At 42.3% G+C, this 26,110-nt stretch overlaps 1 protein-coding gene across 3 annotated transcripts in view; it reads left to right on the top strand.

Moving 5' to 3' along the window:
• The window catches only part of SOX5 (SRY-box transcription factor 5), a 300,676-nt gene that overhangs the window by 23,667 nt on the left and 250,899 nt on the right, over positions 1-26,110 (top strand). For 2 of the 3 annotated variants that reach the window (XM_073621454.1, XM_073621453.1), the window contains exon 3: positions 18,670-18,901. The exons of the other annotated variant lie outside the window; for it this stretch is intronic. In XM_073621454.1, the coding sequence (XP_073477555.1) occupies positions 18,670-18,901 (232 nt within the window). The remainder of the gene's footprint in view (positions 1-18,669; positions 18,902-26,110) is intronic. 3 annotated transcript variants of the gene reach the window in all.

Here is a 26,110-nt window from a genome sequence, read left to right as displayed (position 1 = left end):
CATGAGGAGAAGAATGAAGGATTCAAGACATCGGGGATGTGTAATTCTTAGACAAGACTTGTCGAGAGTCCTGCCCATGAGGCTGTTTGAATCATAAGAATTTAGACTGAAGATCTATGAATGATTGTAAAATTCCTTATAACTGTCTGTGGTGCTTTCAGGAACACTATTATATGTCTCTGTAGCCTAATTTTATAGCGCTCGTACCTGTACTTCTATCCAGGAAAGTTAGTTCAGTGCTTGCTGATGCTTCCTGTAACGCCATAAGTTCTTGGTACTCGCACCAGGCTGAGGTGTAGAGCCCCATTGGCACTCAGGGTAGTAGGGATGCCAGCGTAAGAAAAACTCATCCAGTAAGCAATGAACATTTTAGCTTGAAACCGCTGCTTGCTGATCCTAGTATGGATGAATACATGTGAAAGCTTCAGTCAAGGCCGCTCCTCGGGCCGTGCCCCCCAGACATTTTTCGCCCACCCACCAGGTCCAAATCAACCACAATCATTAAGTCCTGGTGGGTCGGTGAAACATGTCAGGGGCATGGCTGGTGGTTTAAAGCTAAAATGCTGATGCTTCCTGTGTTCTGCAAAAGGTTTAAATTGCCAATCGCTTCCCGTTTCGTACCTTATCTAGTGCATTTCGAAGTGCAGGAGCATGCTTTTGCCATTTCCAGATCTTAAAGTGGGAAAAAAAATGGAGAGAAAAGCATTTACCAGTATGTTGGGCTGGCTTTAGAAAATATTCTGCCTTTTTTTACATTTTCACCTGCGTACTACATGTTTCAGGATCGCTCTTTGCACCACTTGTAAGCAGATACAGTTGTGGCTTTGTTTTGTCGTTGGAGACCTGTTACTTTGTTTTAGAAAACTGTTACTCAGAGATTTCCCAGTTGTCACAGTTGTCTCTCACTTGTGAAAACTATAGGGTCATGGTTGGCTCAAGGCTCACAAAAAAGTTGGTTTCAAAGGCTCTTAACTGATGCTGGGACTTGTAGTTCTCCAACAGATGGGGAGTTGCAAGTTAAGCGCCCTTGCTGTAGAACTTTCACCATAACTAGCGGAATGAAGATGTAGGAACAATGTGACATTGTAATTTTCTGTCTGGCGGTTGCAGACGGAGAGTTGTCTGGTCACCACATGCGGGGGAACTCATGGTAAACAGTTTGCCCAGCGGTGGTATCTTGTGGCCTCTTGACTCAGTGCTGATATTTAGTGTGGCCCCAGAGGATGGTTTTATGGTGCTTTAACAACCTTTTCATGAACACGGTCGTCACTGTAATTGGAAACTTGTGTAGCAGTGCAGGTTGCCTAACTTTCATGATTTATGTTGCTGTTTTCCAACACTGCGACATGACTACGCGTCTGCTTGCCATGCTGCGCCATCTAAGCGCATTTTCCAAGGGGACAGCTCTTACAGCCACTCTCTGGTGACTGAACTTGCTGGTTTCATTTTTATCATCTCCATATTTCACGGTTTGAATCTTCTATATTGTATGAACTTCTTAAAAGAAGGTACAGTGTGGAGCTAAAATGATAACCAAATTTCGCTAGCCTATCTTTCCTGTGGGGAGCATGGGCTAGCTGTAATGATTTTGGGCTGGTTCAAGCGCATTACATTTATTGGAAGATGTAATGAAATAGAATAGTTAGGGTCTCTGTGCAGTCAAACCTCTCCTGATCTGTATTTGCAGGCACGTCCCAGTGTGACCACCACCTCATCTGCACCTATCCTCAGATGACAATGCATTCGATTCTAATAAGAGTGCACAACCTAGATCCCATGCATGTGCAGTATACAGTATGGGTTCGCACTCTTATGAGATTCTAATGCTGCTGCTGATCTGACAGGAGGCAGAACCCAGGGCGTAATGTAAGCGTCTGTAAGTACAGATCAAGCCTCGCTTGCTTGCTTGCCCTCACCTCCTGCTGTGTGGCCCAATTGCTAACCGGCCACAGACCGGTACCAGTCTGTGGCCCAGGAGTTGGACACCTGTGAAATAGGGCAGATGTTGGTTTCCTCATTTTGTCGAAATATGGTGAATGTGTTCAGAGCAGCTTTATCAATCGAATAATGGTTAGAAACTATATTTTCTGTGAATGAAAATGGCAGATTATCAATTTCAAACTTTATAATTAGACTTCTGTTTTCTACAAAATGATCTCCCTTATGTAGAGCTATGGGCAAAACTTTATTTATTTATTTATTTTTTTCGCTTACTAGTCGCAAGTAGAAGTTGTAAAGGTTACTAAAGTTAAGAAAATTCTCGTACGACAGAATAAAAGATCGGAAGTGATGTAATGTGTTGTAGTGTATTTGTATTGTATTTTCGGACGGCAACTGTACTGACTAAACGAAAATCGTACGATCTGGTATCTGAAAATTTTCGTGCTTGCCCAATTGAATAATATCGGATGAACTGTCGTGATCGGCTCTCGAAAGCTCTGTACTAACGATCCGATTATCGTACGATCGTGTCGAAAGCGGTATTTTTCGGATAGTGTATAAGGGAGCGCTATAACACCTTTCAAATTTATTTTTTCACCATCTGTGTCCCATTGCCAATCAGGAAGTGAGAGGAAATCCCTGTAAATTAAGGGAATCCTCTGGGGACCCCCAGATCACCAGAACTAATGTCTCCAAGGGAAGATTTCCCCTTTTTTATTACTTTTCTGGGGCCAATCCAAAACTTGGGATTTCCTTTTACTTATCACTTTCAATGATAATGGGGGCGCAGACAGCAATAAAAACTTGACAGCTGTTCTAATCCCTCTCTACTCCAAAAAAAAGTTTGCCTTTAGTTAGTTTACCTAAAGGTGGAACCTCTGCTTATCTGCTTCTTGCCCCCCAACCCCCCCCTGGTGCCACATTTGGCATCATTTCGGGGGGGGGGGAACGGTACCCATTTTTAACAGGTACCCTTTGCACTTCTGCGGCACCGTCCCTTGGAAATTCAGGCCCCCCCTCCTCCTTCCTCCGCCGCCAGGCCAGTTAAAAAGCTCAGCAAGCAGTAGGGAACCGGCTGTGAAGCCGAAAGGCTTCACTGCCAGTTTCCCTTGCCAGGAATGGCAGCGGAAGCACCCGGGAGTCGATCCGAAAATCGGCTGGGATGCTGACATTGCAGGCTCCCTGGACAGGTAAGTGTCCATATATTAAAAGTCAGTAGCTACAGTATTTTATTTTTATTTTCCCCAGGTGGAAGTCCTCTTTAAGAAGCCTGAATATTCTGTACTATTCTGCTATTTATAGGGTCACTTTGTAAGTTTTAGGGCTTGTTCACACTAAAGCAAAACATTGCAGTGCACTAACGCATGTAATGTGTTACGGCCTGCATAATATGCATTGCGTTAGTGCACCCATTTATGAGGAATGGGCTGCCAACCCACCGCAATGGATGAAAAAAACATGCATGACCCTTTTTAGAAAAAAAACGCAGCACAATGCACAGTATATGTGCTATGGTGCATTGCACTGTGCTCTACAATGCATTGGATGCCACTTGCAATAAATGGCACTGTACAAATAAACGGATGCATTGCCATGCATTGTGGAAAAGCACAATAATGTGCATTTTTGCCTCATGTTGCCGCAATGCGTAAATGTGAATGGGCTCTTAATGCTTGGTGATGCTGGAGAGTTACCGCCTACACACCTGACCATTATGAGGGGCTCTTTCTGTCAATACACACACACACACACACTTCCCTTCTACCCAGAACAGAGATAAGTGTTGAGTGATGAAGAAATGAGGAGTTTAGTATTGTCACTTGTCATTTTCAATCTTTCACACGATGTGCATCGGTCTGTCTTGCGCAGCATTGTTCTATGCAGGCCCAGCGCTATAGCAGGTTAAATGTCGTTTATCAATATGCACAGTTCACATCAAAACTTGATTGGGCTCCTGCTGTTAAAAAAAAAAAAAATGCACGAACAACAGCTCATTAAACAAAAAAGTGCCCAATATTGCACTTTAAGTGTGATTTTAGAAAGTTGTACAGAACAAGTACAGTTGAGTTGATCATTTTCCTTCATGCTAAAGCAGGGCAGGTCTGAATGTGGAAAGAAATCTCATCACTTGAGATTCAATGAACACACACAGGTGTTAGCATCAAGCCTTTAGTACATGGCTCAACAGCCTAGCCAGTGTGGAGAAGTTTTCAGTGTTAATCTAAAGTATTGTACTCCTCTTCTAAACAGCAGCATCTTGAAAGGATGCGTAATTGCAGGCAACATGCAGGGTCAAGAACACATGGGCAAAGAGCAGCAGCAACGCTTGCACAATGCACCCAATGTACACCCTCCTTTTGAAAATAGAACATGTATATTAAAGTGGACCTTGGAAAACATGCAAACTCCAGGCAAGTAGTGTCGTGTTTGGGGTTCGAACCAGTCACCCTTTTTACTGCTAGGCGTGAGTGCTACCACTACACCACTGTGCCGCCCACAATGATGTCATCAGTCAGCTGCAGGCAGGAGGAAACCTTTTCATAGTCTCCCTTCCACCAGTGATCAGACTGCAACATTGTAACTTTCGAGCAAGTCACAAGGTGAGGGGCTGCGTCAGTTATTTGTGAATATAGCCAAAAACTGCACAGGTACCAGGATTTATATAATTGTGTCATCCCTGAGCCTGGAATTCAGTCCAGGAAGTAGATGGTGACCCTGGATGATAACAAAAAAAAACATGATGCTGGCCTTCTGGAGAGAAAAGTGAGTAGAAAAAGAAGCGGCATCAGTGAGAATGAACAGTGCCTCAGGCTAGGTGGTCAGTGAGAGAGAAAAAAATTACAACACCTGTGGTCAGTAGGAGGAAGAATAGTGCCCCATCATTGGTATTAGTGGGAAGCAATGGTGCCCCATCATTGTTGTCAGTGGAAGCAATGGTGCCCCATCATTGTTGTCAGTGGAAGCAATGGTGCCCCATCATTGTTGTCAGGGGAAGCAATGGTGCCCCATCATTGTTGTCAGTGGAAGCAATGGCGCCCCATCATTGGTGTCGGTGGAAGCAATGGCGCCCCATCATTGGTGTCAGTGGAAGCAATGGCGCCCCATCATTGGTGTCAGTGGGAATACCTGTGCCTCGTTCAGTGGAAGTAACAGTGCCCCAAGGGTCAGATAAATACAAGTAAAGGGCTGAATCCAATCTTTTTCAATTTGGAGACCACTGCTTTATAGCGTTGGGCTGCCATCTAAAATGATTTGTTACCGCAATGCTGGAAGTGTAGTTGGGCCCTAAATCTTCTGCTGCCCACAATTCCCCTTCCTCAGGGTTGGAGGTGTAGTTGACGGAGGTTAAAATGTTGGCTCTTTTCTGGCACAGAGTTCCGTTTTTCATACAGTCATTTTGGTGGACGTGATGACAATGTAGTTTGCACATTGACCCCCAGAAATAATTGTTTTCCACTCGATAATCTCAGCGGTTGTATTTCTGAAGCACTTTGATCCCTTCCCCCTTCATCTGCCCCTTTGTCGTCTAATCTCACCCGGTGGGTCATTTGCTGCTTGTTGGTGCCCTGACAGGAAATGGATCTTATCAGTTTTCTAGCGGTGCGAATGCCTTAAATTCCAGGGAATTATCCCAGCCGCTCCGCTTGTGCTGTCCATACCAGAGGAGTCCAAAGTCTTTCCTTTCTCTGTTGTTTATTAATTTTTACCACCTGCATTTCATATTTCAGAGTAGTACTTTTATGGCCGTTATTAGGATTGTATGGTTAGATATTTATGTGAATGTGAGCCGCTTAATGTAAATATTCTTATCGTGTGTTAGGCGTTTTATTAAATGATTTGTTTCTATCTATAGCGTGTGTGTGTGTATTGTGATATTGGGGAATTGTTAGCTTAGTGTAGTAGAAGCAATTTTACTGAGTCCATGCCAGTCTGAGCTGAAGTTTAGAGCTTGATAGCCAACAATTCAGAGTTCAACATCCACAGTTGCCAACACAGGGGATGTTCACCACCCATACAGGTAACCAAAAATGTCTTGCCACCTTTCTCCCCTTTTCAGCAGTGCCGCTATGAAGGCCCCAAACTTTGGCTTCTGGTCCCGCAGACCACCTTGCATAGTACCTCAGTGTTCCCAATTGCAGCTCTCAGCCATTTTATTTGCTGCACCCTACTGTCTGGGCCCACTCCAGTCATGGTAGGGGTTCAATGACACCCCAGGCTCTCATACTCCTCTATGACTTCTTATGATTCCCTCACTTCTCTGGACTTGCCTAGTCATCCGGGCTCTCCCAGTCTTGTAGACTTGCTTGGCCTCCTCGACTCAGTCCAATGATATAGGAATCTCTCCTCCAGCGTGGAGTGATGTCTCTTGTGTGGAGAACACTTATGGCCTAACACAAGGGTCTTCAAACTACGGCCCTCCAGTTGTTCAAGAACTACAATTCCCATCATGCCTAGTCATGTCTGTGAATGTTAGCGTTTTACAATGCCTCATGGGATGTGTAGTTCCGCAACAGCTGGAGGGCCGTAGTTTGAGGATCCCTGGCCTAACAGGAGCTCTGAACTATGTCCAATAAGAGCTGTGCACACCTTCACCCACATCCTCCTGGTCTCCTGCAAGACCTGGATACTGGTGTGGAGATTGTGTTTTGTTTTCTCTCTCTCTCTCCCTCCCCCTCTCTCTCTCTCTCTCCCTCTCCCTCTCCCTCTCCCTCTCCCTCTCCCTCTCCCTCTCCCTCTCCCTCTCCCTCTCCCTCTCCCTCTCTCTTCTCTCTCTCTTCTCTCTCTCTTCTCTCTCTCTCTTCTCTCTCTCTCTCTTCTCTCTCTCTCTCTCTCTTCTCTCTCTCTCTCTTCTCTCTCTCTCTCTCTTCTCTCTCTCTCTCTTCTCTCTCTCTCTCTTCTCTCTCTCTCTTCTCTCTCTCTCTTCTCTCTCTCTCTTCTCTCTCTCTCTTCTCTCTCTCTCTTCTCTCTCTCTCTTCTCTCTCTCTCTTCTCTCTCTCTCTCTTCTCTCTCTCTTCTCTCTCTCTCTTCTCTCTTCCTCTCCTCTCTTCTCTCTCCTCTCTTGTTACATTCTATCAGATTGGCTACCATTGTTTTTTAGAATCTGGTGCAGACATACACTGGAAGGCTTCAGCTGTCTTGTAAAGGTGGTGTCAGGGATTCTGATGTGTTGCTGTACTTTTGAGTAGGAAGGATAGAGCTTGTCTCCGGGTGCTCAGTGTTTGTTCCCTGGCATATACAGGTGTGCTCTTATGGTTATGCTAGTTTAGTCTGGTGTGGTGCTTACCATACAGTACAGATGTCCCACTGGGTTGAATGAGAGAACTCCATAAATTCCCCATTGTGTGATGGTGGAATCTCCCAGTGTTGACTGTTGTATTGTGACAACTAGCACCCGTGACTCGCAATGCTAGAAATGTGGCTGCAGCTGATTGGATGAAGTCTCTGTTCGGCTGTCTTCTTTTTTAACCTGCCTGGCTCCTTTTCTCAATCAATGTATGTTGAACAGGGTGCTGTTGGCAAGTCCACCCCTAACTCAGTTCATAAAATTGGTCAAAATTTAAGCCTTGAATAGCCCACATTTTAAGGCCAGGTTCACAGCTATGCAATTTATTTATTTATTTTTTGTGCATTTTCAGTTTTGCAGAAACACACTACAGTCCATTATAACATGGTTTCCTATGGGTCATATTCACATCTATGCATTTTATAGAAATACGTGGGACTTTGAATATGTAGACTGCAACCTGCAAAGGTGTGAACCAGGCGGAAGGGACCACATTTATCTAAGGGCCCCTGATACACAATGTGGCTGTTGTATGCAATCTAACACACACACACACACACACACACACACACCACACACACACACACACACTGTTCCCTTCCAGTGCATGTCCTAAAGGTGGTCTTAGGTCTTATGCATTTCAATATGGAGCTGCGGATGGCCCTGTCGGCACCCCTCTGCTCCCCGAAAGTCGTTCTTTCAACCGACTTTTGTAGAAGGAGCTTGCAAGGGGCGGAACAAGAAAATTCTACATGTGTATGGCCACCTTTAGTCTGCTTAGAATGATGTCATCTTCTCAATTGTTCATCAAAGAAATTGAACACACTGTCTCATATTGATAATAAAAAAAGCCACGAGAAGGCAGTAATAGCAAATTTGTCATATGTAAAATGCGTTCTTAGAAATATGGAGCATTTACAAATGAGTCAGACAAATGGAAAAACAACCCTGAAATCCTTCACATACCGTTCTTCCGCTGGATCCTGAGGTTACACTATGTAGCAGCACAGCTCATGGAGGGTATGTATGGGATTTTGATGAGGAATTATGGGTAAAATGTATATGACGCAATCTGTCAGTGGTATTAACCACTAACAGCAGTAGTTTGCTTCACTTCTGTAAGGCGTCTTGCACACTAATGCCTGAACTGTACCTTTTTTATTTTATTTTTTTTTTTTTTTTTTTTTTTAGCCATACAGGCATTTGTTTTACTGCTGTAAATTCAGACCTTTGTTTTTAATGTGGCAGTACACACAGGCATGAAAACAAGCGCTGTATATAGATCAGTAACAAAAAAAGAGAAAAATCTGCGTTGCTGGACAGTATGTTACTTGCATGGATGCTTTTATGACATCTAGATTTTTTTTTTTTGCATGCGTGAATATGCACATTTACTACAGTGCCCATCACAAATTTTCTGCCAGGCATATTCATACATCAGTTCTGTGTGCAAGTACCATAAAAGGTGACAACACAGTTTAAAGCGACACTGCACAGCAGTGTTGTCGCACTGGATTGGAACTATCGTCAAAAAGTGCAGCACTTTGTGTGACATCCCATTAATTTGGGCCAAATCAAATTGGACACAAACATATATATTTATATCCATAACATCCCACAACCTATGAACAATATGTAAATATTCCCTTTGGACTCAGTAGACTTAGTTTAGATGGGCATGCAGTTTTAGATTTTTAGGCAAAAGACACATTTTTAAAGTGTTACTAAACCCACAACAGTAAAATCAGTCTGTATATGTGGTAAAGCATATTTTTTTACTAACTGTGGGAGCTAAGGGGTTAAGCCTGCACATTGTGTAAAAAAGCTGTTTGATCCTGTCTTCTCTGATCCTCCCATTCTTCCACTGTCCCCAAACCATCTTCTGATAGAACAGAGCCTTGGGAGCACTCTGCACATGCTCAGTTTGGTGTGTATCGCCAGAGAGTTTTCGTTTTTTTTTTTTTTTTTCTTGGGAGGTTGCATGTGATCAGCACCGGGCCAATCAGCACTGTCCAGACAGAGGGTCAGGGGTCATGCAGCCTCATAGGACAGTCGGAACAGAATGAAAACTCCTCCTACAAGCTTTAGCCAGACACTGATAGAAGTCACAAGACTGCCATATACTTCTGATGAGAAAGGGTATTAAGTAGTTTATATTTACTAAAATTGCTTTTCCATGTTCTGTGTAGTGTGGGAGACCAGATATAGTGAATGCAGGCCCCTGGGTTTAGTAACACTTTAAGCCCAAGAGAGAGGGATATTATACACACTATATTACCTTTTTTGGGACCCCTGCCTTTACACACACATGAACTTTTATGGCATCCTAGTCTTAGTCTGTAGGGTTCAGTATTGAGTTGGCCCACCCTTTGCAGCTTTAAGCGCTTCGACTCTTCTGGGAAGACTGTCCACAAGGTTTAGGAGTGTGTCTATGGGAATTTGACCATTCTTCCAGAAGCGCATTTGTAAGGTCAGGCACTGATGTGGATATGAAGGCCTAGCTCGGAGTCTCTGCACTAATTCATCCCAAAGATGTTCTATCGGGTTGAGGTCAGGACTCTGTGCAGGTCAGCAAAGTTCCTTCACCCCAAACTCTCTCATTCATGTTTTATGACCTTGCTTTGTGCACTGGTCCAAATGATTTGGTGGAGGGGGGATTATGGTGTAGGGGCTTTTCTCAGGGGTTGGGCCTGGCCCCTTATTTCCAGTGTAAGGAAATATTAAGGCGTCAGCATACCAAGACATTTTGGACAATTTCATGCTCCCAACTTTGTGGGAACAGTTTGGGGATGGCCCCTTCTTGTTCCAACATGACTGCACACCAGTACACAAAGTAAGGTCCATAAAGACATGGATGAGCGAGTTTGGGGTGGAGGAACTTGACTGTGCTGCACAGAGTCCTGACCCTGATAAAACACGTTTTGGCATAGCTCCCATCTGTCCCTGATTTGGAACAAAGTCCCTCTGTTCCTCATTCCTCCTCATTTGTCCCTCATTTTGGTCTGAGATATATATAGATATATACACACACACACACACACACACACACACACACACACACACACATATACAATGCACTTTTTATCTTTCAAAAAGTGTTTTTCCCAGTGCTAAACCTTTAACCTTTGACTTTCTAAATTGCTGTATGTAAGTTTTAAAGGCCATTATAAAGTAATAGTAGTGGTAAAAAAAAAAAAAAACACTTGTGGGTTTACCTAATCGTTTTTTTGTAGAATTCTCCTTTAAGGGAGCATGGCAGGGGGTGTGTCCTATGCCTATGTACCTTTTTGCTAATAGGTGTTCCTCATTCGCATCTCACAAAATTGGGAGGTTTGCCTTTTGGGATGAATTAGAGTGGAGACTGTGAGCCAGGTCTTCTCGTCCAACATCAGTGCCTGACCTCACAAATGTGCTTCTGGAAGAATGGTCAAACATTCCCATAGACACACTCCTAAACCTTGTGGACAGCCTTCCCAGAAGAGTTGAAGCTGTTATAGCTGCAAAGGGTGGGCCAACTCAATATTGAACGCTATGGACTAAGACTGAGATGCCATTAAAGTTTGTGTGTGTATGTGTGTGTGTGTGTGTATATATAGATATAGATAGATAGATAGAGAGAGAGATATATATATATATATATATATATATCTATCTATCTCTGTCTTGATGTGTGTGTGTGTGTGTATATTATACTTGGATGGATATACAGTTGTTCATACCGGTCATAAATGTGTGTTTTGTTTTTTTCTCAATTTTTATGAATCTGGACACTTCTGATGTATTCCCACAATTTGCGCTGTGGCCGCCGCACACCGCATGGTAACTTTTTTAGCCATGTTTTGGGAGGGAGGTGCCTAAAGTCCCTTGTATGCAAAGTTTATCTGCGCTGGGGGGGTTCACTTTGTATTTACTTGTTCTGAAGTAGCAGGAATGTCGCAGGGAGGTGTAAGATTGCATGCAAGCTATGCCTGTGTCAGATGGCAATACTAAATGATAGGGAACCTGTTCCAATATGAATAAGGCTGCTCCCTGGTTTGCTATTTAAAGGGGCAGGCTCCAGGGCTGTCCATCTTGATCCTTTTTTTCACTTCTTAGCGAATCAGTGACCTGGAGCAAGTGTGAAGGATGGAATTCACTGGCCTGCACATTGACAGCAATGCCAGCAAGGGAAGCTTCCCTTCAACTCCTTTGTATATTTCTATACACCTATAAATGCTGAACTACCTTCCATGGAGGGGACTGTTGCACACCTGGGCTTTCCTGCACCCAGGTCTTTCATTTTATCTTTATCATTGACATTGGGTGCTTCCAGAGTCTTTAGACATGTTAAAGAGGACCCACAGCAATCCAGGGGTTCCCAACCACCCTGCCCCCACAAACCTTGCTAGTTTTGGGGCTGAGGACACCATTGCAGCAATGACATAGTGTAAAAACAGATATAAAAACCCACATCCATTTGTGTGTCAGGATGAAGTACTTTTCCAGTCCAGGCAGACCAGGCTTTTATTATGTTATTTACACTACCTTCACATTTTGCAATCGCTCATTTATGAATGATGATATTCACTGTTTTATTTATTTTTGATTTTCTGTTGTGAAGAGGCCATGTGAGTTATGGATAGGGTGTGCAATATCTTTTTACTGGCCATGATTATAGATTGTATACATCTATGGTTTACACTTCTTAACGTTCTGTACTTTTTACAGAAAATATGTTAATCCCAGCCATTGACAATAAAATACTATCTGGTTTTCTTACTATGAAGTGTTCAGGCACTTAAGTTCTATGGTGACAACACTCTGTTCTTGTCTGCCAATTGTCAGCCTGTCAGATGGGCTTCTGATGGCGAGTACTGCGGCTGATTCGGCACACGTTACACCGGCTGGTCTACTGTTGGCCTCCATCAAGAAGCCCACCTTGAGAAATGCCATGCAGCCATTGCTGGAGTGCATAAAGACAGGACGTGACTGCAATGAGGCTGCAGAAGATTAGCAGCACTGAGATGTAACCCATGATAAAGGTGAAAACAATTCTTGGATTAAAAAAAATTAATGGTTTATCATACACAGTGCACAAAGAAAACGAAACATCATCCAGTTAGCGTTTACTACTTCTACTTAGACTTTTGTAGCCATGTAACCTCTTTGTCCCTCAGTTATGAGCTACTTATATATTTATATATTTTGTTTTCAGTGATTGCTAAAGTTTAAACAGCCAGGCTGTGGTTCGTGTTTATGGAACATCAGCACATAGGTGGTCTAGATCTGCACTCCGAATTAATCCTGTCAGGTGTGACTGATAAAGAGGGTCTCATTGGGGAAGGGCGTAGTAAACAACATCGTAAACACAGCCTGTCACCCCTTCCTCTTTTATCCTTGCCAGCTGAGCTAACACTCGCCGTGCCTGCCCAGTCTTCAGTCACGTACAGGTTTGTACAGCTGTCCTTTCTGGGAACGTAACACCTTAGATGTGGACAAATTGTGTTGAGAAGAACAGAAATTGGCTTTGTGAGGGGTGACAGTCCGATTGGAGAGACCCCTCCCCAGTGGGACCTGTTTGTTAAGATGGAAATCATTTGTTTTTCTATTTGCTGTATGTTTGCAGCTGAATATTGTTTTTTCTTTTGTCTAGTTTTGGCAGATGTGACCCCCCCCCGGATTTTGCTACTGAAAAATCAGTTTACATAAAAGCAAACCTAAACTCCAGAAAAGAACAAAAGGTTGATAAAGTTCTGTGAAACCACAAAATCACCCCACTTGAGAGTATCTATATCTCCATCTTCTCACCATCAGGAAAAGGGGATTGTGCCCATTTTACAGTGGCACGAGTTTATATGAGAAATGCTTGGTTAAATCCATGAAGTACTAGTATAAAGGCAAAGGCAAAATTATTGACATAATATTTTTAGCTTTATTTATGGTGGGTGGAACTATTTTGAATTATTCTTAATATATACATATATTATTCAGAATAATTCAAAATAGTTCCACCCACGATAAATAAAGCTAAAAATATTATGTCAATAATTTTGCCTATATATATATAAATATATATATATATATATATATATATATATATATATATATATATATATATATATATAATAATTTCTCTTTTATCATCAAGCGGTTGTGTAATACAATAAGACAAATTTATTGCGGCAATGCTTGCAGACCTTATTAGATTAACGGATCTAGATAGTTGTGTTTTTTTTATTGCTATTACAGTTGTTATTGATATTGATTTTTTTATTGGTTTGTTTGTGATCATTTAGTAATGCTGGTTATAAGATTTAGCAAATGGAAACACAAACATAGTGAGCCGTGTGCTGCTGGCGAGGAGATCAGATAATACGTGTAGATGGAGCTGCATTCCTGCACTGTGACAATGTGATATAAAGTACAGTAGTGCCAGGGGCATAGATGAACACTATAAACCCAAAAATTTGTGGACATCTGACCATCACACCTATAGGCATTTGGATATTATGCCAATCCAGAATCAGTGGACACTAATGTGTAGTTAATAAAGCTTTGGATTTATAAAGCTTGTCTGAGAGTTCAGAAAAAGGAGATAGAGAGCTGAAGTTACACTCTCCAATTAGCTCACTGAGCTCTGCAGGGAAGAGACCCCCCCCCCCTTTTCACACAAGAACAGAGCTGAGGCTGTCAATCACTGGCAGAGGAACGAAGAATTGAGACAAGTACGCACTGTAAAGGGATATGCCTTGTTCATATTTCATGTCTGAGGTTTACAACCACTTTAAGCTTTGAGATGTATCCAATAAAAACCATATTCTGAGGTGGTTTGTTCAGTGCTATATTTTAATTCTGTAGTAATTTAGGATGGCTGCTGATGCACTGTCTGATTACAAAATACCTAGGAGCAGCCAAAAAAATCTGCTCAAGAAATGTTTAAAAAGTTTGCATAAATTAGTTTACTATTTAAAAGGCACACAAAGGATGATTTTAGTGTAAAACAAGACAAGAAACATCCCATACATGTAAGGCTGCAGTGTGATCTTGTCCCCTGTAACCTGCATTGGGTCCGTTCACATTTCACTAGACTGTATGGCCGATTTACAGGACAGAACGACACTTACTTTACTTTAACATCTTATTCTTCGGAAAAGGTTATTTGCTCCATGATCTATTAATCTGCTTAACCAAGACCCGGCAGATCGCTCCCCGCCATTGTCACGTTAGAAGATGTGCCTGTAATCCTCTTACAACGGGACATTCCACCTCCAAAAGTGACCGCCATGTCTGGCCTTATTCCCTGATGCTGCATTTTACATTCTCTGGATGTGTCGCTATCTTCTAGTCTGTGTGTGGTATTTAAACTGCCAAAATTTACAGTCTTATTTGAAAAAGGAAATCTTACAATCGATTTTGATGATTGTTTGACGGTTGCAGTGTGAATGGTGGCTCCATTAGATGGAGCCAGATTTAAATTTTTGAATAAATTGAATGGAATCAAACTGAACAGTTTTTTTTTTTTTTTTTTTTTTTTTATCAGATCAGCTTTCACAATGGTTTACAGATGACACCCTAAGCCAGGGGTGGACAACCTCGGCCCTCCAGCTGTGGTGAAACTACAAATCCCAGCATGCCCCTGCCTCTAGGAGTTATGACTGTCAGGGTCTTGCAATGTCTCATGGGACTTGTAGTTTGAAAATAGCTGGAGGGCCGAGGTTGCCCACCATGCCCTAAACCAACCACCTCACTAGCCACAATATAGTAGCAGTAGTGGGATTAGCAAATGAGCGACTGCTGCAGGGCCCATGGTTTAGGGGGGGCAAACAGAACTGCCCCTCCACTTTCTCAAATGTGATTATCACATGTAGTTTATGTAATGAATAAAAGTGTTGTATTTACAGCTACCTTATATCTATTGAAGATGTCCACCACAATTCTGTTACTTCCTTTTGCATTCTCCTATCCTAAAATAGATGAACACTCAGCAGAGAGAATGGGACCCCACATAATATCCAATGAAGAGCAGAGCGATCACCCAAGAGCTTAACAAAAAAAATTGCCATTTCAGGTGGTTTATTGCTTAAACTTCTTCCAAACACTACAATATCGGTTTTGGGGTAAGTGACCCTTAAAGTGGTTGTAAACCTCAGACATGAAATATGAACAAAGCAAGAGTCTCCAAACTCTCTAAACAAAGGGCCGGTTTATTGCCCTTCAGAATTTAGGGGGGCTGGACTGTGACCAGCAAAAATAGGGAAAGTGGAGGGACCTCCAGCTCACTGAGCTCTGCAGAGTGTGACTTCAGCTCTCCATCCCCTTTTTTCTCACAGCTCAGACAAGCTTTTTAAATCCTGGACTTTGATGGGATGTACAGAAGAGAATCCTGCAGATAAACAAGTACAACTTATGTAGGAGGATTTGTTTAATATTTGTGTATCATTTGAGAATGGTCACTTTGAGAGTGGTTACACGTTTTACATTTTCAGATTCGTGCAGATCTCACAGTAACTTCACAGGTGGAAAAACTCCACCTTTTATCATTGAAAAGCCAACCTTGAGCAATACTCGGTGACTTTGCCTAGGCTGAGATAATGGCATCAGTGGGCTGCAGGTGGGAGGAAGCATTTTCTCAGTCTCCTCTCCCCAGTGATCAGACAGCAACATTTATAACCTTGTAGCAACTTGGTAGACATGACTGTGTCATCTTTGTTCAGGGAGTAGTATGTGACCCTGGATAATTCCTAAACAAATTATGTGTATGACCAGTGGCGTCACCCTAATTCTTGCTAAAGTGCTAAGTGCAAAATTAGTATAACCCCGTATATGTAATCATTCACTTCACTCTGAATAAAATTGTGTATATAGGTGTATATATATATATATATATATATATATATATATATATATATATATATATATATATATATATATATATATATATATATATATATATATATATATATATATATATATATATATATATATATAGTGCAGCGCTACTATAATGGTAACTCTCTAATACCACACCTTGTGCAAATAATAAAAAGAATCAGTCATTGCAATACCACATAACAAAAAAAGTCCTTATTATAAAAACACATTTCTTGATTGCTGTGATATTCTATCACCACTGTGCTTTTCTTTATACACTGTATAATTGTGCACACCTCCACCGGCTATTTTACCTGCTCACCTCAAGAATGAGTCGGGTAGACTGGAACATAACTCAGTGTCTTTGACTCTTCAATGATCTCTCCCTTCTACTATGGATCAGCTGTTCACCTTCCACCCTCTTGTAGTTCCAGCTACTCCACCGTGCTTCACATGGATAAAGGGTTGATCTCTCATACAAACAGCCTCTCTCTTTAGACTCTCCTCCTATCCTAAGTACTTGTTTCCAGTGTCATGTAATTACAAACACAGCAAACATAGTGCTCTCTGTTTTTTATCTTGTAAGTGTCCTTTTTTTTTTTAACCACTTGCCTACCGTCCACTTACACCCCCTGCCTGCCCAAGCCATTTTTCAGCTTTCAGCGCTGTCACATTTTGAATGACAATTGCGCGGCCATGCTACACTGTATCCAAACAAATTTTTTTTTATAATTTTCTTCACACAAATAGAGCTTTCTTTTGGTGGTATTTAATCACTGCTGGGTTTTTTATTTTTTACAAAAAAAAAACAAACAAATTTTGAAAAAAAAATGTTTTTCACTTTTTTTTTCTCTTAATTTTTGGCACTGATAGGCTGAACTGGTGGGCACTGATGAGGTGGAACTTATGGGCACTGATGAGGCACTACTATGCCGCACTTATGGGCACTGATAGGCAGCACGGATAGGCAGTATTGATGGGTGGCACTGATGGGCATGGGCAGCACTGACAGGCGGCACTGGATTGCCAGCACTGACTGGTATCACTAATGGGCACTGATTGGTGGCACTGGTGGGCACTGATCGCTGGCATTGGTGGGCACTGATTTATGACACCGTTTTTCACTATTGTAATCAAGGCACTGATGATCAATGCCCTGATTACATTCCTAAATGTCCCCCCTGTGTGGAGATGCCGCTGATTGGCTCTCCTCTCCACACACTCTGTCAGTGTGAGGCGAGGAGCGTGGATTACCGGCACTTCCTTGTTTACATGTGACCGGCTGTGATTGGACATAGCTGATCACATGTTTAAAGAGCCGCGGGCACGGCTCTTTCCAAAGATTGGGGTTGCGCCGTGTCCTAGCGCGAGAGTGACCATTCTGGGACGCCGTCATATGACGGCGTCCCAGATCAAGAGCCACCCCACCGCCATTTGATGGTGGGCGGGCAGCAACCAGTTAAGCAGCGTTTTTTAATAAAATTTGAAAAACAAACACTCTCATGTGTATAATAAGAGCGTCCACTCGCTCACCACCGTGGCTGCGTGACTTAACAGGCTTGGTTCCTCCCCTCTGCACGCGTATCGACCTCTGATTGGTCAGATGTAAAATAGCCAGTGGAGGTGTGCACAATTACACAATGTTTAAAGAAAAGCATGGTGGTGATGGAATATCACAGAAAATCACAGCAATCAAGAATTGTGTTTTTTATAATAAGGACTTTTTTTGTTATGTGGTATTGCAATGACTGATTATTTTTATTATTTGCACAAGGTGTGCTTTTTAGAGTTACCATTATAGTAGTGTTGCACTATATATACTTATATACACAATGCCTAAACAATGATTATTTTGTAAAGCACTGCGTAAACTGTTGGCACTATATAAATCCTGTATAATAATAATGGCTCTATTCATGGGTGCCTTTTTTTAAATTGGACCTTAGACTGGGCAGTGGCCTTCTCTATGCTTCCACCTCCCTAAATCTGGGATGTTTGAGCAGCTGAAGAACTACAAGTCTCATAAAGTGCTAATGCCCTCCTGAGATTTGCAGTTGCATGGCTGCTTAAGCCTCAAATGCTGCCAGCGGTTAATGAAAACCTTTTGGCCTCACCAAGCTGTTTTCTTCTGCATTTCTAAGAAGCTTGGCTATTGTCTTGTATGGGGGATTTTATCTCCTTATTAAATGTAATTTCTAAAACAAGGTTTGTTTGGTTTATTTTTTAATTTTTTTTCCAGTTTTTGTGTCCCTCAGCTAGCCTAACCCAGATTTGGAGGCATTGTAAGAGAATAGCGCTCCCCCTGGGCTAGGCCCCTGGCGGATAATGTTTTATAGGTGAAATTTCTCATTTCAGGAGCCAAAAAGAATGTGCTATTAGTTGATTATTCCACTAACAAACAAGCAGTGTTCTGTTGCTACCTGCCTGGTCATTGTTCCTCGCTGTGTACTCTTCGCGGTGGTATTTGGATGGATTCCTACTCGTTTCGTGCACAAAAAGCCATTGCTGTTACAATGGACTCTAACGACACAATGACAGCATTAAGGATTTATGTGGAGCTTTTTCATTATTTTCTCCGCTTTTGTTCCTTCCAGGATGTCTTCCAAGAGACCGGCCTCTCCGTATGGGGATGCAGATGGAGAGGTAGCCATGGTGACAAGCCGGCAGAAAATGGAAGACGATGAGAGTGGTGCCCTCGCAGCCTTTCACCTTCCCTTGCACGCCAGTTTCCCCAACAAGCCTCACGCCGAGGAGTTCCAGGCGGTTTCTTTGCTGACGCAAGATGCCTGTGACCACAGGAGCCCCACGTACCAACACAGCGCAATGGTAGGTGGACCATCCATTGTCCAACATCTTAATAAGACGGCCAAGTTTTTTTTAACTGTTTTTTTCGTTATTGAGCAAAGTATTGTCATATTTTCTGACAAGCAAATAAGTAACTTTATTTGTTTAAACCTAACTCTTGCGGTTTTACACCATATGGCTAAAAGTTTGTGGACACCGGACTATGAGTTTCAATATGAGCTTGTTGAATGTCCCTTTCCAAAACCATGAGCATTAATCTAGAGTTTCCCCGCCCCACCCTGCTATGGCTGTCTTGACACTTTTCTGGCAAGGCTTTCCACAAGAAAGTAGTCTGATACTGATGTTGGATTGAAAGGCCTGGCTTGCAATGGTTGTTCTAATTCATCCCAAATGTGTTCAGTAGGGCTGAGGTCAGGGCTCTGTGAAGGCCACTTGTGTTCCTCCACACCAAACTAGTCCAACTACATCTTTTATGGAACTGGCTCTATGCAAGGGCTCATTCATGCTAAAACTGAAAATGGCCTTCCCTACCACAAGCGTTAAGCTCATACGTCTCTAAAATGTCTTTTGTATGCTGTAGCATTAACAATACTGCACCCCTTTGGGAGCTTGTTCACATACTTTTGGCCGTATAGGTAGATGTGATGTTCAAGTATCAATCTTTTGGCCATAAGTTCTATGTCATCGTATTATAAGGAGTCCAGTTACATTGGACTCCTAATTAGGTTGCAGTTCAGCTGCATTTGAGTTGCCATCTTTCTGGAGCAACATGGCCTCTTAGTTGCTTGCTGCATGATTAGACTGGTTGATAATCAGCAATTTGGAGCCCCCTATGCTGGTATGAAAGGGCGCATGCTGCCTTCCACAGCTCCGCCAATCAAACTTTTGCAGTTCTCTTGGCTTGCAACATCATTGAGGCAGGTGATTCACTTTGTGCTGATCGGATGGGAGGGCCCTTGATGACCACCAACTTTTACCTTGGCCTCAAATGCCTTTAGAATTTAAATGGAGGAACCCTGAAAAGGATAATTATGCTAGAAAATTAATTGGAGAGTGGATGTTGAAGTGTCGGTGATCCTTTTGATGAGTCTTATTCAACAATTTCAGAACTGCAGTCCATTTGTGGTCTCTTGAATCAGGAGATAAAAATTTACATCAACAGAAGGTGCTCCAACCAAGAGACCAGGTAGTGGACAGAGAACACTTCAGTATTTCCTCCTAATGACAGGAAGAACGGAATATTTTGTTTGCTCATAAGTAATTAAACTTCTGACTAATTATGTAAACTTAGTTAAACCCCTCCCTGATCAATCAGCCTGCTTATTGTGTAAAAAACAAATAAAGAAAAAAAACTTGCATTTACCTGTGTTGCAGAAAACATATGACTATGAATCCTTGGCATAGCAATTCCTTCCACCACAGGTGGACATTATCAGGGATGCTGCAATCTCTGGGTGATGGTAGTGAGCCCGTTACAGGAGCAGGAGGATGAGGATTGCAGAAAATATTTTCTTATGCAATTAAATGATGTCTGAACGTTTAGATTGATATTCGTTTACAGCAGTGGTCATCAACCCTGTCCTCAGGGCCCACTAACAGGCCAGGTTTTATGTATTACCTTGGGGAGATGCAGACTAGAATACTGCAATCACTGAGCAGCAAATGATATTACCTGTGATGTATTTCAGTTATCTTGCAAACCTGGCCTGTTAGTGGGCCCTGAGGACAGGGTAGATGACCACTGGTTTACAGGACAGATTGCATCACATGTGTATATATTAGAGTTGCCACCTCATCCCTTTAAACCTGAACACATATGAATTACACAGGTTATGAAGGCTAATTAAATGCAGATAAGGCAACAAGTGAGTTTAATTAGCACCGTAATCAGCCTCAGAACCTGTGTTCATATGTGTTCGGGTTTAAAGGGATGAGGTGGCAACCCTAGTATATATGTTACACTAACTCTTCTTTTTAAACAGAAGTATACCTTTAAAACAATTCCCTGCAGTTATTAGATGCACTGCAAATAAATCCCAAGTGACACTAAATGATACCCTTATTCTCTAAAAATAGTCCAAACACACACCCTATTTAAAGTGTTTTGTAAACCCAGTAACTGGCCTCAGGTGATGCACAGAAATGAAACAAATCCTCCTACAAAAGTTGTACCTGTTTATATGTAGCCCTCTCTCCTCTACTGCTATTCAAAGTACTTAATTTACACAGCATTTCTTGGCTCCAGAAAGCAGGGGGTGGGGATCTGATGATCTGATCAGAGAGAGCTGTGTGTAATCTGAGTGGAGGGGAAGGACACCCCCCTTCCCCAACACAGTCTCACTGGGAAACATTCACAGCTGAGGCTGGCAGTCACCTGCTGTGTGCTGGAGTGGGGGTGGGGCTGTCCCATGGGATTGCTAGGTGCTAGACTGTCAGAAGTGACTCATGGAAGATAGCAGAGGAATGAGAGGGCAGACAGAAACCACACTAGGTGCTTTGGGGTGAGGTAAGTACACACTATAGAAGGAGATATGCTTTGCTTTGTTCGTTTTTTTTCTTTTTAGTGATTTTTTTTTTTTTTTAAAAGCTTTTTTTGGAATTGGAATATATTTATCGTGAAATTGTTTGTTTCTTACTGTGTTTTTCTGCCTCCTTGTAATGTCCTCCTTGAGCTCCCAAACCCCTCCCTTTTCCCCCTCAATGAGGAGTGCACACTAGTTGCAGTCATGTGCACTGCTCCATTCACACTATAAATCCCATAGTTCTTATGGGCCCGTACACACAATCCGAATATTGTACATCCTTTTTCGCTTAATAGTCGCAAGTAGAAATTGAATAGGTAACTAAGTCGCAAAAAATTCTTGTACCACCAGAAAATAAAATCGCAAGTGATGTCATGTGTTGTAATGTATTTGTATTGTATTTTCAGACGACAACTATACTGACTAAACAAAAATCGTACGATCTGGTATTGTACGAGGAAAATTTTCGTGCTTGTCCGGTCGAATAATATCTGATTAACTGTCGTGATCGGCTCTCGAAAGTAGTGTACACACGATCTGAAAATTGTACGATTCTTCCTCGGACGACAGTTTTCATACGATATTCGGATCGTGTGTACGGGCCATAAGTCTATCTCAGGAGTGAGCAAGGGTGGCTACATTCCTACATACAGTGGGAGCATAGAGAATGAAATTAGCCACTCTCTAACAGGAAGTTACAGTACAGATAACAGCAAAATATAAAAGAAATTGGGAGGAGGCTGAGAGCAATAAAATTTACTTTTTTGAGTTAAGAATACTCAGAGAACTTTTTTTGTGTGTGTGTTTTTTTTGTTTTTTTTTTTGTTTTTTTTTAAAGTTGATTTTCATTTTAATTAGATCTTGAACCATGCTAATTGGCCCAGAATAGATAGTGATCCAGTTTCCGGAACACGCTATTGTGTGACTGGCGCTGTGTCCTTCCTGTGGAGAGATGGGATTATGGTTCTCTGCAGCGCTCTGTATTTTTTTTTTTTTTTTTTTTGCAGCATGGCGAATAGATTTGCAAGGATTGTGCTAAAGCTGGTTTACAGACCATATGTGTGGGGCGCGGCGGGGTAATTCCCTCTGTGCCATTTCACACTTCTTTCCCGTAACAGCATGTTTCCGCAAGAGATAGGCATGCTCAATTGTTACAAGTCGGAGGCGATTTCTGTGCTTGCTTATCAGATTTTTGGGGTCCACTGACTGGCTGCAGTATGTCGGAAAGCGATATTCAATCCACATGAAAGACTTCTTGTGCGGATATAATCCGGGATTTGTGCAGACTTTCTGATGATCTGTGCACTTACTGATCTGCCATGAATCACAAAGCCAAGTGGCAGCATATTAGAGGCTGTCATCGCCGATTTCGATCACTTTCCAGCCATTTAGTGAGGCCGAGCAAAGATCAGCGACGATGTGCCAAAGTGTGCGAACCCAGAAGCAGCGCTGACCTGAAACAATGTGTTTTATTGGGGTTAGCGCATTTTGTTCCTCGCTGCCTTCAGATCCTGTTTAGATTGTCTTTTTAACAGGTTTGTGTTTCTTGATGAGCTTTTATTCTGTGCAGTAAAATACCTTGCAATGCTGTGTGTTAAAGTAGAGATTAACTCTAACTGGATGACTTCTAGTTTGCTATGTGCAGCACCCAGGACAAGGTTATCGTGTGCTCAGAGCTCAATCATAAATCCCAAACTGCCCCCTTACCGCCTCGTGCATATCCAATCTTCTGCAGCTCAAATCACTGCGCATCTTTGGGTCTGCCATCGGTTTTAACATGGACCTGAAAGTGTGTAGTGATGTTGTGGATCCTTCCTGTTTGGTGTTTTCTGCCTCTGCCCCAAAACACCCCCACCCCCCCGGGAGGAAAGCCGGGACATTGAAGCCCCACATTTACCCCATCTTGGAAGCGGGCGGGCAGTGTATCCGATGGCTTCGCCTGACCTTTCAGCCAATTGGGAAATGAGTATCAGAGCCTGGCTTCTTGATTGGTAGAGAGACGATTGAGTGTTAGAAAAGCGAATATTCATTTGCTTTTCTAACACACCTGGGTGGGCTCCGAGCGCAATGCTCTGCACTCCAAGTCCACCATTTGGAAGCCTATTACAGCCTATGGCTCTAATCGGGTGCTTAAACCCCCCCCCCCGACTGTAATTTATGCGCCCGGTGTCCTGTAAGGGGCCGAATGCATGAATAGGGGGTGGTTGTGGCATTAATCTATCCATTTAACCATAGAGGGGGCGGTGCCCGTGCGCCCTTAATGGACGGGCTGCTCCTCAGACCGATTGTGAATAGGGCTGCATTGGTCAGGGGGAAAACGAAAGGACCCACATAATGAGGGTGCAGCTTGCCACTTGGTTTGCATTCCCCCCCCCCCCATCCACCAGATGTGTTGTGTGTTTGTTTTTTTCAGTGCTGCTGATTTCCTTTGGCCTCATTCATTCATTCATACCCTGTCTACATGCACTCAGCACACTGGACTGGTATCCTGGCTTCCTAAAATTGATAATGCTGTGCAATGTGTGTCGCTAGGGATGCTTGTCACCACCAGGGGGCATATATGGCAGGGCGACAGTGCAGGACCACATTTGAGCAACAGTTGTCACCCCATAACAGAATGCCTGAACAAGGACCTTTGTGGCAGTCACCAGGAATTTATTATTGAAAGCTTCTGATTTTTAAACGTTTTTAAAGATCTTTGACGTGCTAAAGGTTGTGTGAGATTTTAGCGATTGGGCTTTAGAGTGTATCTAAACTCTACTCCAAAATCGTAAAATTTGGCAGATTACTATTTTTTTTTTTTTTCCTAGGTTAACAAACACTTTAAGAATAGGCTGGACTTCCACTTAAAAGATCTCCACTGAGTTTGACTTCACCAACAATATGCATTCTGCAGAATTATTTCTACCTGCTTCAAAATGTAACCAAAATGCTAAGTAATAGGCAGAAATTGGGAAAAGGTTTATAAATGTTCAAAATGGATATTACGCAGGAGATGATCATTTTTTTCAAAGTTCCAAACAAATCTCTTAATGTCCAGTATAAGTTGAACTCTTTAGATAGTTGGGGTTCCCCCCCTCTTTCCTACCCCCCAGTGTTGAGGACATGTGGCCTGGTATGGGTCAGGAGGAAAAGGGGTGAGTGCGCATCTCCTTTCCTGGCCTGCCAGACTGCATGCTCAGAGAAGAGTATGGAATTTGGGGGATCCTCACGCCGTATTTTTTATTTATTTATTTTTTTTTAACACGTCCCTGCCCCTTTGTTCAGAGAAGGGGCGAGTCAATGGTTGTTAGGATGCTGGTGTGTGCCAGCTCCCTGACAACTAGTAACCCTAAGCAGGAGCGGCCACATTTAGCAGTGTTTGTAATACCGCTGCTAAATGTTTCATTTTCTGCTGCAGCCAGTTCAGTCTGTGAATTAAAATAAGGTGAAAACAAAATTCAAAAATAAAAAAATGAATGCATTTGTTTTTTAACGAAATGCCTGCTTCTGGGATCTATACCTCCCTTTAAATTATTTTAATGGATACATTTATTTTTGTATTGATCTCTTAGTAAATTGACGCCATTGTTTTCCCAGCAGGATTAGGCACTTTTTTTTAAATTGTCTTAATATATCCAGGTAAAGAGTGCTTTTGTGAGCTGTCATCAAGGGTCTCGCCAATGTAAAATAATTAATAGATAGTTCTCTATAACTAAGGAGAAGATAGAGGTGTTCTTTGCAAATTGTGCATGGCAGCACTGTGAGCACATGACTGCTCAATATTTGCTCTCAAGCCAGTTGTAGGTTTTGTTAGTATTCAGAATAAACGTTCACATTGTTTGTAGCTTGATTTAGTGACTTGCACACATTGTAATAATCACCTGACAATTCTGCCTCTCAGATATGATGGAGGACCGTGCAGCCGTGACAGAACTTTTTCATTTTTATCTTTTTTCCCTCCCCAAATCTCCTCAATTTTGCCGGCGGTTATCCCTCTTCGCAGCGCTCTGCTTTCTTGCATCACTTGCCCATCTCTGACTAAAGTCCGCCTGCCCCCGAGTGCTCCCTTAATTTGTCGCTGGCTGGCTGCGTTGTCCCGTGAAGGGGAAAAGTTGTTTGTTTCAGAGGAAACAAATAAAAGTCATTATCTCTGTGCCAATTTGCTCCTGAACATGATTTTATGTTCACCAAAACTTTGTATAATAAGGAATTTTTACACTTGGTCGGTCACCTAAAAGTGCTGCTCACCACGGAATATGTTGGAGCTATAGAAATGTTCTTTCCGTTTTTATTTATAGTTTTTAAGATACACGCATGAACATTATGAGCTGAATGCAAATAATCTTATCGATGTGAGTTAACAGCTTCTTTCTCTGTATGGCTTTCCTATTGATATGTACATGGGAGCAGACATATGTGCTTCTTTTATATATGAAAGCCCCTTTTTCATACTTGGTAGTTCTTCCTTTGTAATTTTACTATTGCTTTGTGCAAAAAAAAAAAAAAAAAATCTATCCGTCCGCTCACATTGATGGGAAACCAGTGTTGCTTACCTCAGCAGTCATTTAGTAGGGGTGCTGACTGTGCTTTATGATCTACAGAGGTAAAATGTACAAAATGGAAGAGCAAACCTGTATAAATTGTAAACCTAACCTCAAAATGTGCCCTTCTTGTAAATGTAGTTTTTGTATGGATTGCTCAGCTTATAAACTGCCCATTGATGGCA

The sequence above is a fragment of the Aquarana catesbeiana genome, linkage group LG03 (genome assembly GCF_042186555.1).
Source record: "Aquarana catesbeiana isolate 2022-GZ linkage group LG03, ASM4218655v1, whole genome shotgun sequence".
NCBI classification, from domain to species: Eukaryota; Metazoa; Chordata; class Amphibia; order Anura; family Ranidae; genus Aquarana; species Aquarana catesbeiana.
This window is presented reverse-complemented; position numbering and strand designations above follow the sequence as displayed.